The sequence below is a fragment of the Plutella xylostella genome, chromosome 4 (genome assembly GCF_932276165.1).
Source record: "Plutella xylostella chromosome 4, ilPluXylo3.1, whole genome shotgun sequence".
Classification (NCBI taxonomy): Eukaryota; Metazoa; Arthropoda; class Insecta; order Lepidoptera; family Plutellidae; genus Plutella; species Plutella xylostella.
Genome location: NC_063984.1, coordinates 9,328,011 through 9,344,000, shown reverse-complemented (window position 1 = coordinate 9,344,000; position 15,990 = coordinate 9,328,011). Strand labels below are relative to the sequence as shown.

At 35.8% G+C, this 15,990-nt stretch overlaps 3 protein-coding genes across 7 annotated transcripts; all 3 read left to right on the top strand.

Annotated features, from left to right (window-relative positions):
- The first annotated feature begins 698 nt into the window (after positions 1–698).
- LOC105397901 (tubulin glycylase 3A) lies at positions 699–5,565 on the top strand. 2 transcript variants are annotated; one of them, XM_048630568.1, is made up of 11 exons: positions 699–910; positions 1,231–1,381; positions 1,456–1,646; positions 2,119–2,294; positions 2,377–2,814; positions 2,904–3,118; positions 3,226–3,316; positions 3,387–3,557; positions 3,686–3,939; positions 4,022–4,362; positions 4,449–5,565. In XM_048630568.1, the coding sequence occupies exons 2-11, from the start codon at positions 1,258–1,260 to the stop codon at positions 4,485–4,487; spliced, it is 2,040 nt and encodes a 679-aa protein (XP_048486525.1). In that variant the 5' UTR covers positions 699–910; positions 1,231–1,257; the 3' UTR covers positions 4,488–5,565. The 2 variants fall into 2 exon arrangements, with proteins under 2 accessions (XP_048486525.1, XP_048486530.1); XM_048630573.1 differs by lacking the exon at positions 699–910 and having other exon boundaries at positions 1,258–1,381; positions 1,443–1,646.
- On the top strand, positions 4,468–8,784 carry LOC125488536 (tubulin glycylase 3A-like). 3 transcript variants are annotated; one of them, XM_048630587.1, is made up of 5 exons: positions 4,468–4,598; positions 6,221–6,350; positions 6,658–7,789; positions 7,870–8,385; positions 8,473–8,784. In XM_048630587.1, the coding sequence occupies exons 2-5, from the start codon at positions 6,291–6,293 to the stop codon at positions 8,646–8,648; spliced, it is 1,884 nt and encodes a 627-aa protein (XP_048486544.1). In that variant the 5' UTR covers positions 4,468–4,598; positions 6,221–6,290; the 3' UTR covers positions 8,649–8,784. The 3 variants fall into 3 exon arrangements, with proteins under 3 accessions (XP_048486544.1, XP_037977157.2, XP_011568215.3); XM_038121229.2 differs by having other exon boundaries at positions 4,520–4,653; positions 7,870–8,387; positions 8,473–8,609; XM_011569913.3 differs by lacking the exon at positions 4,468–4,598 and adding an exon at positions 5,828–6,032.
- Positions 8,785–9,703: 919 nt separating this feature from the next.
- LOC105397899 (UPF0430 protein CG31712) lies at positions 9,704–14,163 on the top strand. 2 transcript variants are annotated; one of them, XM_011569911.3, is made up of 5 exons: positions 9,707–9,988; positions 10,439–10,598; positions 10,994–11,194; positions 12,121–12,204; positions 12,738–14,163. In XM_011569911.3, the coding sequence occupies exons 1-5, from the start codon at positions 9,834–9,836 to the stop codon at positions 12,900–12,902; spliced, it is 765 nt and encodes a 254-aa protein (XP_011568213.1). In that variant the 5' UTR covers positions 9,707–9,833; the 3' UTR covers positions 12,903–14,163. The 2 variants fall into 2 exon arrangements, 1 of the variants encoding a protein (XP_011568213.1); XR_005254912.2 differs by having other exon boundaries at positions 9,704–9,988; positions 10,994–12,204; positions 12,738–12,767.
- Positions 14,164–15,990: the final 1,827 nt, after the last annotated feature.

The window sequence follows — 15,990 nt, the reverse complement described above, 5'->3', positions numbered from 1 at the left end:
TTGTACTAAGATTTATTAGTATCGTAATTTAAGTTTTATCTGAATTTAGCTAGTCACAGTATAATACATTCACTGCATTTGACTATATTACAGCGATATTAGGTCTGCAGTCATTCCTAATGTCATAGGCAGTATTACCAACCTAAAGAAAATTGGCGAACCTCAGAATAATAACAAAATAATAAAATGCCCTTTGCAGGTACACCAACCTCATAAAAACACAATATGATTAGTAATGAAGTTGCAGTTTGTCTCTCGTGCAGAAATCTCAGAATAATATATTTCATGCTAACGTATTTTCAAATATTGTACGCAACAAGGTTCTCACTCAAGCAAGGAGTAAACTTTGCGCCGTTTTTTTGCAGCCCTTCCACAACAAGCTTAGCAGACAATCTGTCGCACTTCTTGAATTATGACTTCTATATCCACCAGTAAACGATTATTAGCTGATTCTCATGAGGCAAACTTACCTTGGAACGCCCTCCGGCCCGCTGATGCATACCGTGAAGTCCGTGAATAAATAAAAAAAAAGTTATATTTCAGTCCCTGAAGCCTAAGTCCAGCAGTGGACGATTATATGCTGATTTTGGTCCAAAATGGTCGAAGATTGGAATAGGTTTGCCGCATGAACCCCGCACAGGAAAATATACCATTCTGACATAGTATTCTGAGCACGTTTTTTCTCTGTGATTCTGAGATTTGAAAATATCAAAATGTATTTTTGTGACACTTTAGTTTAATAACATCCCACAAAATTCTAACATTCATTTTTTATAGAAATATACTTAACTACTTACCTTACTAATAATAAACATAAGTACTACCACCTATCTAGGTACTCCCTGATAAATGCTAATGAATGACCGTACATAAATGAAAAACCTTAACTACTTACTTCAGGCTTTTTGAGGTAATAATTATTGTGACCTAGTTACACCGTATATCTTGCACTAAGTAATCCAGTTTTATTAATTTCCGCGTAACAACTATCGTATTGTGAGGTGAAGGCCGAGTCATGTGACGTCACACAGGTGCCAGGCGCCACTGTGCACCGCTTCTCTTCCGTGCTGATAAACCCTGGAGCCCCAATGTGGGTTAAATTAAAGTAGGTTATTGCACTGCAGCTCTATATTTAGCAACATAGACCTCTCAGTCTTCCTACGACCTACGAACAGAGCGCATGTATTGTCTTCCCAAAAACATGTTCGATTGTAAGCCTCTGACTTTCAGAATTATTAACTTTTACAAACCACACTCATGGCTGTAACAATGGAACTGGAGGAGACGGCTTCCGACTCGAAACTGCTGAAAGAGAGTGTAACCAAGAAAGAGTTTCGGCCAGCCAGCGCCGTTTCCTACTCAAAGTCGGAAAAAGCCTCAGGTTCGTTTGCTTCAAAGTTTGACCTAATTATGTAGCGTATAAAACCACAAGTCATGTACAGTTTTATCGTTCAGAATCAACATCCAGCGATCAACTAAAACAGTTCAAGAGTTGGGTTAGCAACGAGCGATGGAATGAACTGAAAAAAATTGCCGAAACGGCCATGAAGGAACGAAAAGTTTTCATGATCAAAGGAGGGGGATTCCCTGCGGTTCGGAGGGCGCTTCTCGACCGAGGCTGGGTTGAAAAATATGAGTCACACAAGGTAGGTACCTACAACTAGGCATTATTTTTTTCTTTTCACCTATTGGGCTCTTCCGGTATGTTCTTTTCAAATATTTATTTAGTTATTCTAATTTAAATTTCGTGGATGTGGTCTGTTGTGGGGTTACGTGGCTGTCTGGATTGGAACCTTTATACATTATGCCCAAGCTCTAAATTACATTCCTAGACTTGGACCATTTACCATCACGCTGGGCCACTGCGGGTTGGTAGATTCACATCACACCAAAATTAAAAAGAATTGATTGCTACATGTCTGGGTCCGGATTCAGACCCGAATCTCTGGTGTGAGACACCACCATAACGACAATACCACCGCTTTTGGATCGTATGCCGTAGATATAATATGCCTACTTATGACATCGTTCAGTATTGTGTAGTAGGTCTATGTTCAGTACCAATTTAGTACTTATATGTAACCTTTAATACTCGCATGTGTTTTATATTCTGTATAGGTTCGTCATCCACCTGTTAACGTTGATCCCAAAAAAGTTGGCGGAAAAGAACTAACTAAAGTGGAACGGCTAATCCTGTATAAATTTATGGAGCATCATTCTGTCGACTTTCTCTGGACGACGAAGAGAGACAAATATGATTGGTTGCTAAGCAACAAGGACGTTATGATAAGCAGGTATTTGCGTGTTAAAGGTACATGTTTTACGTCTCACATTATCTGATGTTCCAATGTTAAATTTTGTGTATTTCTCATTTAGATTTTGTAGATCTGTTTTCACTACAAAAGAGGGATTGACGGCGTCACTAACACAAATGCACTGGTACACAGAGCCGGGTGTCGCGCTGACTCGGTTCCCTCGGTGCTACAATATCTACAGCTCCGATAATTTAGAGGAGTTCATCGATGACTTCCGAATCACTGCATGCATCAGTACACTGAAATGGTTGTCTATCACCGTCAACTCAGATACAGAGGAAAATATGATGCATCCAAATGGAAAAGTGCCGCTTTCTGCTATTGACTTTGCTATGTCAAGGCTCAATGAGTACATAAAATTTTTCACACATAAGGATATTGATGAAACTGAAGATCAAGTACACGTATGGGAGCACGAGTGGGATCAATTCCTTACCCATCATTATCTCCTAGTACATGAAAAAGCTAAATTAGTTGAAGATAAAAATGCTAACATAAGGTATGATGACTATTACCTAGGTATAAATTCAATACTATATTTTTTTATAAGATAATAATGTTATACTTACTTGAAATTATATCTTGTAGGCAATTGGAGAAAAAAGGAGCAAAAATCCTCAGTACCATGAATAAGTATTGGCCCCAAATAGATATCGATGGTATTTACAACATATGGATCGTAAAACCTGGCAATAAATGTCGAGGAAGAGGCATTCAACTAATGAATAACATAAAAGATATTATAGGTCTCCTCAATATTCCTGCTGCTCAAAAAACAAGATACGTAGTTCAAAAATATATAGGTAAGAATAACGTATAACTACGTTATCTACAAACAAATAACAAAATTATACCTACCTATTTATAAGATTTTTTTCCAAAGAAGTTGAATGTTGAATTTGCATTTCAGAGAATCCTTTAATTATTTACAATACAAAATTTGATATAAGGCAATGGTTTCTGATAACAAACTGCCAACCGCTGACAATATGGGTGTACAAGTGAGTTCTAGGTAACATTTTAAATACATTTTTAGACTTATTGGGTACTAAATATACTCGTTTTTTGCAGGGATAGCTATTTAAGGTTTAGCTCTCAAATGTTTACTTTGTCTAACTATCACGAATCTGTCCACCTCACTAACAATGCTGTCCAACACAAATATAAAAACAACGCAGAGCGAGACAAGGCACTACCAGATGAAAATATGTGGGACTGCCATAGTTTCAAGGCTTATTTAAGGTAAATATTATTATGTCAAAATTTGTATTCAGTATTTAAGATAATATTATAAGAACAAAAAACTATCAAGATTTAATAACTGTCCTTTTCTTTTATAATATAAATTATAAAGGCTTTCTTTTGAACAGGCAGATAGGTAAATTTGAGATGTGGGACTCTAAAATATATCCCGGCATGAAGCAATCACTGATCGGTGCTATGCTAGCTTGCCAAGAAACCATGGATAAGAGGCAAAATAGTTTTGAGCTGTATGGTGCCGATTTCATGCTGACTGAAGATTTTACACCATGGCTCATTGAAATTAACTCCAGTCCTGATTTAGCTCCAACTACGTCTGTCACGGCGCGACTATGCCCGCAATGCCTGGAGGATGTTGTTAAAGGTGAAAAATATATATAAAATTCATTTTTCTTTTTTTGTAAGTGAACGTGTAGGTATAAGTAATGCGTTTTATTTTATTTCAGTTGTTCTTGATCGTCGACAAAGTCCGGATGCCAGCACTGGCACATTTGAATTAGTCTACAGGCAGTCCATTCCAAAAGCGCCTGCCTATCTTGGCTTGTCCTTGTGTATTACGGGTAAAAAGCTCTTTAAGAAACCAAAAGAGAAAAGACATGAACCACGTTGTGCTACACCTGTAGCCCCAAGAGCTACTTCTGGTGATACTATAGCTATGAGAGATCAGCCTATACCCAATGAATATAGTGGACCCATTATTACGGATTTCCTATCATGGTTAAACCCCTATGATGCACTGCCAACAAACAAGGATGGTATCCTTTTGGGACCAAAAGATTCTCTTACGGTACGACAAGCAATTACAGTCGTAAAATCAGGTATCTCATTGAAGAGCGGTTCAAAAAAACGTAAATCATCAACAATCTCTTTTAGGACCACAAAAGGGAGGCGAGAAAGAAATACAGAATGTAAGCGTCGGATCGTCCCACACTCTTGCTGTCAACCTGATGAAGCCCAACCACCAAAATTGAATAATAAATACCGAACAGAGTCAGCAAAATCAGAGAAGCCCAAAGTGGACCGGTCAGTGGGTAACAAACGGTGCTATATAGACCCGGATGAATGGGAGCGAGAAACGGCTAGTATTCTACGCTCTACTATTTCTGTCCAAAACAAAATGGTTAACAAGCCAGATACATTCCTACCAATACGCCAGTCTAAATCTGGGATAGTCAATGCTTTCGGTAAACCTATACTAGAATCTATGTCATCTAGAATGTGTGTGGATGACGGAGATCCAATCAAAAAGTTAAGTGCTATAGGCAGAAGCATTTGCAAAATGCGACTACAAGCAAAATCTCATGAGTCATCAAATGTTTCCACTAACATATCGTCTAAATATGCCCCCTACCGTGTTGTTATTTCCCCTATCAATGATAATGATAAAATAAAAGCATTTAGTACTAGAAAAGATACAAACTATTAAATAGTGGTAGGTAATGATAAGTAGATGGTAAAATCGATGTATTTTTTTAATACTAGGTAAACTGTTTAAAATTTATATTAGGTATCTACGGTTTTAAACTTTAAATGATTGAGAGATTCATCACCTCTGATTGATGTTAAATATTATTGTATAGGTATGTCTAAAAATATAGTAAGAAGCTACAAGCTGAATTAAAATAGATATATTTTCATGCTTAAAAACCTTTTAGTACCTACCTATCTGAAGTACTATTCACTGACTAACAAAGTTCAAAACTGTTCAAAAAATATTATGTAAGTATACAAAATGAGTACTTACGTAGATTTAGGTCATATTCTACCATATATATTTTTTAGATATTATAATGATGGTAGAATGAGATTGCCATGCTTAATGTGTTCACTTTAAAATAGATTCCCTCCTACCTTTAATTATTCGGATTAGGTATAATATTTACATTCTGTTAATAACACTGAAAGAAGAAATTAAACCATGAAATTACCTACTTAGGTACATATTTATAACTATTAAAATGTTTTGAAAATGATTGAAATTATGTACTTACTTGTTTTCCAAATATTTCCTACAATTTCCTTTTCGTTTTAATTATCTCCCTAAAGATTATTATAGTGCCGCGGATGCTAAAGGTAACCAATATAATATGTATACTTATTCCTTGGAATAATAATACCTCCTTTGATAAGTACTATTCATAGATTTCATAGAATTCGCGCCACCACTCATAAAAACTACAATTTATCACTATTTATGCTATTTATAAACAACAATTTGACAAATCCTATATGAAACCTATTATAAATACAACCAAATTACAACACAATCCCAGCAAGAAAACCATAAAATATGGTAAACAATCTTGTTTGTAACAAAAAATGAATCCATAGGCATTCTGTATAGTTTTCATTACTGTTGCAATGCAAATATACCAACTGAAGCCATTATATTCTCAAATCCAGACACAAAATCCAGAAAAAAACTATTCCTAATCCAAGATGTACAGAAATGCAAAAGTTAGTACAATATAAACCACAATAAACCATGTATAAAATAAACCAACATTCACGCCTGTCTCCTAGACAGGTAGGCAGAGAACCTATGGACATGGACAGGCATGTGCGTGCTACGATCCCGAAAACTCTGATAGGGTGATAAGTACTGATTTCTTTAGATATAATACCTATTATTTTATTTATTTTAGAATACTTATACTGAACCTAAACACTCTCCATATTAAGTAAAAATGTATTTGAATTACACTACACTATTTAATGATGGGTCATCAATCCAACAAACATTCCAACAAAGATGAAAAGAAAAAAAGTAAGAAGGTAACTATTTATTTTATTTATTCATTCTTTACAGGTATATTATACATATATAAATTAAAATTTGTAGGTCGTCGGAGAGAAATATCTCATTGAAGACTTTAACATTAAGCTTCATAATATGCTAGAACTATGTACCTACCTTTAGTTAAATAGCTATTCATATATACTCGTACGCCAGACATGAAAATATCAGCTCAAGTCCGCTCATAGTATTAACTAATTAAATAAACAATAAAAATTCGAACGTAGTGAAATTCTAGTTAATATATAGGCATTGTACCTACCTACCAACTATTTCTATTTTCAGAAAAGCAATGCTACAAAACATGCTAAATCTACAAATAAATTGTATGACCCGTATAATCAATTGAGAATTGGGAATCCTAAAGACAAATTAAACACAAGGTCCACAAGCTCACCCTTACACAGAAAAAAAGTACTGTCAGTTAAGGAAACAGCTTACATATCTTCCTGTTTCCATCATCACCGAAAATACAAGTTTCTTAAAGACACTGTTATGAGAGCTGTTAATGATAACAAAATCTTTTCCATCCATGGTAGCGGCAATGGTGTTGCTTCTGTACGAAAAGCATTAAAAGAGCGAGGTTGGATTGAAAAAATACAAGCTAACAAAATGAATTTAATGAAAGTTAAATCTTGTACAGATACAAACAAGGCTAACGAAGAAATGGAAAGAATATTCATGTCCAACTTGATCGGCAAAACCACACCAAACTTTATTTGGTACACACATGAAGTAAATAATAATAACAGGACACCGAAAGATAATAGAATTATTAAAAACAAATTGGAAGTTGATGGGTTATGGGTAACAAAACACGGTTTATGTTCTTCAATGAAAATTGACTATTGGTTTTATATTGAAGGACAAGCAGAAGTCAACAGTCCTAGAACTTACAACAGCGATGCCGGAGGGTTCGAAGATTTTGTTTCTGACTACAAAATCACTGCTTGCACCAGCCTTTTGAAATGGGTCTTATCGATGGTGGCAAATAACAGAGAAATTTTTACTGAAGCAGGAAAGATTTCTATTGATATTTTTTTGTTTGCCTTGAATAGATGTAAAGAATATTTACAAAAAAAACAAAACGAGGATATTGACAAGCCGGTACCTAATATTAAAGCAGCACAATGGGCTGCGTATTTACGACAATACTATTGCTTAATTGCAGAAGAAGATGTATTTGAAATAGATAAAAACAACGTTTTACCCATATATTTTGAATATTCAAAGCTTTTTTTGAAAGAGATTCATAAGTACCGACCACAGTTGAGCTGTGAGGGTTGCCTTGATATTTGGATAGTAAAACCGGGCTGCTGTTCCCGAGGAAGAGGAATAAGGTTGGCTTCGAAACTAGAAGTTATTTCCAACTTACTTTCAAACACCAATACCAAATATGTAATCCAGAAGTATATTGGTTAGTAAACAACGACCTAATTTGTCGTATTCAGCCATGAGTGTAGATAGTGTTAAGTACATTTTATTTTTAATTTACAGAAGAACCTTTGCTGGTCCATAATACTAAGTTTGATATCAGGCAATATTATTTAGTGACCTGTACATTTCCCCTGGTAATATGGATGTATACGGACTGTTATCTCAAGTTTAGCTCTCAAAATTATAACCTGCGGAACTATCACGAATCAATTCATTTAACCAATAATGCAGTTCAAAAGAAATATATAAATTGCCTAGACAGACATAAAGATTTACCAGAGAACAACATGTGGAGTTTGGAAGAATATAAAAAGTATTTGAATACTATAGACAGAAACACAGTATGGGATGAAGTTATATATCCAGGAATGAAGAAGTGTATAATCGGTGTGATGTTGAATGGTCAAAATAGAATAATGGGCAACAAGAATCGATTCGAGTTATATGGATGTGATTATGTCCTCGACAATGATTACAAGCCTTGGTTGATTGAGATCAACTCAAACCCAGACCTTAACAACACTACTGAAGTGACTGCACAGATTTGCCCAGAAGTTATATCCGATATCATTAAAGGTGTGGGTTTCCATAAAAACTACAATTTAGCTAAGTTTAATTAGAAGCTTAACGGTGACGCTTTAATTATTAAATTTAAATTTTCAGTTATTATAGACTATCCAAAAAACAAAAAGGCTTCGACAGGAAAATTTCATCGCATATTCGATCAACCATGTACACCTCCACACTATGGCATTGCTTCAGATTTGATGGTTCGAGGTGTGGCATTGCCAGTAGAGTATTTTAACACGAAACCAGTGGAAGCTGAAATGAATTCATAATTAGAAGAAAATTTAATGGAAAATCAAAGAAAAGATACAGAAATTCACCCTAGGATATGACCACATTAGGTATTAAGTGGTGATAAAAAATGGATATACGATCATAAATTTACTATAAACGAAGAAGTAAATACCATGGATACCCTTTAAGATTCAATTTGTATACTTACCTACTTATTAGTTTTACAGACGAATTACAAACAGTTTTTCCCTCATATTAAATCAGTTTTATTAGCCATACTGTATAATATACTGTATATTGTGTAGGTATTATATAATATTATCCGTATGTATTTTGCCCTATTTGATTTCCTCGACCATATGTATAGGTCGTATAGGTACTTAATGTACTCGCTGGCTCCTATAAATAAATATCTATAATATACTAGTACCTAGTTACCTACTACGACCATACCTATCTCATTTCATTACCTATCTACTATGATTTATTTAGGTATACTGGGATAGTTACAATGATCTTGATAAAAATGGTGACACAACATTTTCGCCAACTGCACGTCAAGCTGCGCTGCGTACAGACCGGCCCAACGAACGCCCAACGAACGCCCATCGATGGATATTTATCAAATAGGGCAGATTGCAGCAACGAAGGTCAACGAAACCCGTTTGCATCCCGTTCGTTGGCGTTCGTTTGGCCAGTCTGTACGCAGCTTTAGACGAAATTTCCATTTATTCTTGAATGGGCCCAGCCTATGTTCCATGAATATTGGTCATGCATGTAACTTGAATCTGTACCTACCTGCAGTGGTTCCTATTACACTATAAATGCGAAAATGTTAAACGCAGTAGTTGACCGCGACGACGGAGCACGAAGCGGAGGTCCGCGCCATAATATCCGCCATCCGCATGACGGATGTCTCAATCGGGATCGGGAATCCCCTCGCGCACAGAGTAGGTACCCTCGCTGATATCCTGGAATAAGTTATTATTCTGGGTTCCGAGATTAGTAGGACTGAAGTTAGCAACATATTTTATCAAGCAAGCCTACCAACATGACGAAAAAAAGAAGGTTTGACAATAATCTCAGAATAATCATTGCCTTGCAAAAGATGCAAATGAAATGAAAATAAAATGGTGGCCTGTCATGTCAAAGTCGAACGAAGTGGTATAGTGGTGCCTTAGTTATTTTGTTTAGATTGATCTAATCTAAGTTTATTCATAAAGATGGGAAGATCTCGGTCAAAAAGCAAATCTCCACGGCGGCATCACAAGAGCAGTAAACACTCAAGAAAAAAGAGTAGATCAAAAGATCGTTCAACATCTCGCAGTAGAAGCTCAAAACATGCCGAAAAAATAAGAGAACGTAGCTCTAAGTCCAGGTATACTCAACAGTCTATACTTATTTATTATATTTTACTCTTAACAACATTAGAACTTAACGTAACTCATAATTTGAGGCCAATTTTATGTAGGTACTTACTTCAAAGAGCATCCTTAGTACATGGATGTAGATTTTCTACTTTGCGCAGCTTTTCATATTATTATCGGTGCTTTGCTCTTGTCGGTTTCGTTTGGATATCTAGATTTTAAATTCCCACTACCATGGTTCTAATTAATGTTGCACTTAATTCATTTTGCGCTATTAGAGCTAACCACTGAATACTACTTACGGAGTGTAACTATTCAATGCTACTCTTTTCATAACTTAAGAATTTAAAACCTTGTAATGTAATTGTATTGAGTTTTAGTTTTCTGTAACTAGGTATGTCTGATAAGTTCTGGATAAATAAAAATAGATGTGTATAATAAACTTTGTTAAATTGTTTTAGAAAAAGGTCACATTCAGTAACTTCATCCACAAGCAGCGATGTATCATATGATGGAGGTAGAAGTCACAGGAAGAAGTCTAAAGTACGCAACAAAATGGATGAGGTTGATCGACTTGCAGAAATGGAAAGACAAAGGCGAACTAGAGAAGCTGAACAAAAAGTAATTTATCTACATATTAATTATTATTTATTAATTAGGACTTCTAATTTAGTTCTGATAAAACTGTGGATGCTCCATAATATTCAATATTGCTTTATGATTTATGGGATAACTTTGATTTCCAAATTTATTCAGCAATTCAAAATGGTCAGTTAGAACTACCTCATTATATTAGCCTAAGAGTTCGCACACATTGTACATTTGTGTATTACTCATTAACTTGTTATCGGACAGCACCTAAATTCAAAAGAAGAATGTTTATTTGGCAAGATGGACAATCATACCTCCTAAGTTTTAGCCATTGATGTGATTGCCACATCTAGAAATCAGGCTTGGTATTGATGACCCATCCAATTTGTAATTAAATTAAAAAAACCTATTCCAATTATTTCCAGGTTGTAGAAGAAGAAGCAGCAAAGAGAATAGAATTGCTCGTCAAGAAGAAAGTGGAGGAAGAATTAGAAAAGCGCAAGGATGAGATAGAGCAGGAGGTTGCCAAGAGGGTGGAGGAGGCCAAGCGCAAGATGGAGAAGCAGATGATGGAGGAGCTGGAGCGCGAGCGCGAGCAGCAGCGCCGCGAGGAGCTGGCCCGCCAGGTAACTGCCGCCGCCCGCCAACAGTCATGTGCAACGGCAATCCACTCCTATATTGCTTTTACACATGACCCAGACCCAAACCATTCTGCGATAACAATCTTTTATTGTTCTTGCAGCTTTTATACACTTTGTACTGTTTTAATATCAACATTATATGCCAACCAACTAATGAGAGTATTATTTCGATCATATCTGTTAAAGGTCCAGTCAGGTGTAGTTCGAGTGCTTACATACAAGAATTTTCTGATTATATTCTTTTAAATGCCAGTCCCGTTGGGCAGACTGAATGTGAAAAGATTTCAATGTTGTTTAAACATTACCTGCACCTGAAAGGCAGATTAGTTTGTCACTTTCACTTTAACTGCCTAATAAGAAAATCTTGTAAGGCCACAGCTAGCAATTTAAAATTTGTTCGCTTGACTGTCCATGGCAGTCACATAGTCGTTAAGTCAGGTCAGAAGACTGATCAAGAGCCGGATGCTGTAAGATTTATGGAGACGCTGCTCCAGGACCCCGCGGAGCCAGAAGGTATTTTTTGAACACTATATTTGTATAACTGTTTTACTTCAAGGTAAAAATGGTTAACTTCAGGTAAATTGTACTGATTTCACATGAAAGAAGACATGTTGCTGAGGCACATAATTCCATTATTATTGATGTGACAAAGTCACCTTTTTATCATAACATTACTAAACTTTATACTCTGAATAATCAATACACTTCATAGTTACACCTTCCCTATGATGCTCTGTGCCTCTACAGTCTACAGACTTCCTGAGTATATTTGTTTTACACATAATCCTGAATTTATTGTCAGCATTTATTGAAGGATAAATTTTATTTTTTTGTAATGGGGTTTGAAGATGATTTTGCTTGAAAATGACTGTGCAAAGGAATTGTATTAATCTATGCCTTTTATCTAACAGGAGGAGGAAGCTCGTAAAAGGAAAGAGCTGGAGGAAATCATGGCTGAAAACAATAAAAAAATTGAAGAAGCTCAGCGCAAACTGGTGAGAATATTATTATCAGTATTTTTTCCATTGATATTATTAGTGAAGGATAGAAATAAAATTAGCTAGTGCATTATTAATTATAAATATTGCAAAAGTATTTGTATATTTACCGGCGCGGCGGCCACGCGATGCAAAGTTTTTGTCACATCTTGATGTGCGTGTTTTGCACCCTGTTGTAGCCCCCCTCCGGAGGACTCCTGAACCCTTAGAGTACGTTCAGATGACAAGCGCACAACGCGCGTTTACAACTACGTACATTTTATTCAGCGTGTGGTCGCGATGCCGGACGCTCGCGCTTGAACCCTTTGATCTGTGCCACAAAAACCGACAACAAACGGATCGGTGGCAGATGCGTCTGCGGACGTGAAATACCTCGACAGATGCCCAAATCACCCTCTCTACTCGTCCGCGGAGGTCATCTCCGGATGCATCCGCGGACGTGTAGTGGGGCCATATGAGACCCTCTGCTTCTAATATTTTATAACTACATCTCTCTCTGTTCATAATTACAACAAGTCGATTGTTCCCAGGCTGAGGAGCGGCTCGCGATGATCGAAGAACAAAGAAAAATGGACGAAGAGCGACAAAAGCTCAAAAAAGAACAAGAGAAACGGGTCAAAGAGGAACAAAAGAAAATATTGGGGAAAAATAATTCACGACCGAAACTGTCGTTCTCTCTAAAACCACTTTCATGATTTTGACGAGTCTTCGTTTAATGTTGTCACTAGAGCGCATCATTAAGCAATCTCTATACTCATTTGATTCCCTTTTCAAAGGTTTTTCCACTTAAAACATCATCCTCAAAGAAATTATTTGGTGTTACCAACATAATCCTCAACACACTTATGTAATGTCTTTTCTCTATATTGATAAACTAGTCCCTTTTAATCCTATAATCTAATACTTAGGTACATAATAAAGACGATCGTAGTATGAAGGCACAAGAAAATAATTCACAATATAAACAAAACGTAAGTCTGTGAAATTATTATTCAAAATAGGTACAGTATTTGGTAAATTGGTACTTTTTTTACATTATACAGATAAATTAAATGTAAATAATATTAGGGATGTGAAATTTAAGGTCAAATTAAAAACTTTTTAATGCATTAACAGAAAGTAGACGTAAACACGGTTAAACATGTTTTATTATTATTATTCAACAAATAAGATTGCGTGACTGAACTGTAGCTAGAATGAGTAACTAAAATATTGGGTTTTTAAGAACATATTCTTAGCTGGTGTGGATTTAATTACAACATAGTAATAACTTTCATTTGTATATAGGTACCATAAAAAATGCTTGCTAATATTTAATAACTGGTGAAATAATGTTGCTTATGTACCTGTAGGTAACTCGAGGGATAGACAACAAAGATAGTAAAACATCCGAAATACGGTGGTCAGGCAAGTTACAGGTTTCAGTGCCTCAACATTAGAAATCATGGTACCTAACAAAGCCTAATGCCTATTCAGATGACTTCATTCTGCATTATGCAACATATAGGTACATAGCATTTCATAACAAGAAGGCTATTGAGATTGGCCCTGTAGTAGATATAGCGAAGCATAATCTTTAAAGCTGTTATAATTATATTTATCTGTATAATATACAGATGCCAGGAGCAGTATACCGAAGTGTTAGGTACTGTGAAATTCAAATAGGTAGGTACCTAATAGTACGCCCTGTTGAAATAAATTTTCTATGTGGAGTATTTAACATAAGTACCTACATAAAATAAGTAAAATATTTTTACTTTATGCATTATTTTGGTTGGATTAAAACACCTATCCATATCAGCTCTACATAATTAACTCAATGTAGGTTGAGAAGAACTTTCATGAAAATGGTAGGTACCTACCATTTGCAACCAAATGAAATCGTCAATATAATACGGATGCTCTGTGCGTATTTTATTTCACATTTTCTTCAATAAATTATAAATAAATAAAAAATGGGTTTTATTTCTACCTAGCCTATGCTTCTATTCTATTGTTACGAATTCTTACCCACAAGCCACTAATAATGTAGCTATAAAATATGGCTATATTTTATGGCTATACTACACTATATTTTTGGCTATATTAAGTATTCCTAAATGGAATAGTGTTAAAAATTATAACTTTTAGATAGCTTGCTATCTATACTTACATAATATATGAAGTCTTATAACTATTTATTTTAATAGGCGTTATAGAGTCCGACGAACGCTAACTTGACAAGAGTTGAAATGTTTTGAAAATGCTCGTATAAGTAGATAGGTATATTCAAACTATAAAGTCCTGACATCAAAGAGTGCGATTTTGTTAAGAGTTTTTATTATCAGTTATTTACTTACTTTTACATACATTTTAAAAATAAAATACCGATTGACTATGGATTTTTAACGGATTTGTCCTTTATAGTGCGACAAACTTATCTGTTCCGGTGAGAGAGAACTAAATTGATCTATATCTCATTACTTACTAATGAATTGTATATTGTAAAAGATTAGATGGGTTTATTAACACCGCAAGAGCGAATTAACAATACGAGCAAACTTAAAATCTTAAAGAATTAAGAAATATTAGACATTTATGTGAACTGTCACCGGAAGAGATAAGTCTGTGGCACTGTAAAACAATTTGTTAGGATTCACTTCCGTTTTCAGGACTTTATAGTTGGACTGTAGTAGGCTAGTAGGGTAATGTTGCTGAGTCGCCGGGTAAGTATAAGTATTTTTTTGTCGTTGACATGCTAGGAAGGTGAACTAAGAAGGTCACCGAATGGTGGCCTACAGACGGTCGGAGAGCTGTTGGTAGTTCACCTGCTAGATTGATGAAATCAGCGAGGTTGCACGGAAGCTGTGGAACAGAACCGGAAAAATTGGCGTAATAACACAAAATGAGGCCTATACCGAACAGTGGGCGATAGAGAGTAGATGATGATGATCAAACTAATTAATTAGAGAGGGAGGCTTATTATTCTGATGTATGACAGTCAGTACCTTACTTCACACAGATAACACATTTTACCATAGACAGAAGAGATGAGTGACATAAGGAATGCACGTCATCAACCATGGAAGTAGGTATTCATCAACACAATGCGTTTATGGTTTATGACCTTGATGATCGATAATAATGTTGCCGTGTTAGTACCTTACCCTCTATGACTGTTAGATTCAGCACTCTCGCGCGTGAACATATTGCGGAGTTTACACTAGATAATACTGTACTATTAAAATGTAGGTATCTGTATGATTTGACATATTTAAAATTAAGTAAGTATGCATCTGATTTCTGACTGTCCATGTCCGAGAGCGCTCAGGTCACATGTAGCTAGTAGCATAGAATAACGAGTACTACTGTACTTGATATTCTATGCTAGTAGGTACCTTTAGTTTTCACTCCTACCATCCCTAGCGGGAAAAATGGACATTATGTCCTAAATCCTTCAGTATTGAAGGAGGCCATTAACCTATATGAAAATCATACAGCAAAACCTAATCAGTAAACAAAATCGGCCCGAAGTCGAACCCCTGACATTCAATAACCGCACAGGCTAATATAGATACTACTCACGGTGTCACATCTTCATACCATCTAAAGATACCCATAGTAGAGGACGGTCTGAGGTTGAATGATTGTGTGAGTATCTATGTGAAAAATATAGCTTATAAGTACACGGACTTTTCTTATTGATAATCGTTGGTCCATTGCACGACGTCAGCGTCACGAGAACGAGATTATTTCAGGCCGAGTTTAGTTTGACTTGACGGCGACGTGACGGATGTGCGGCTA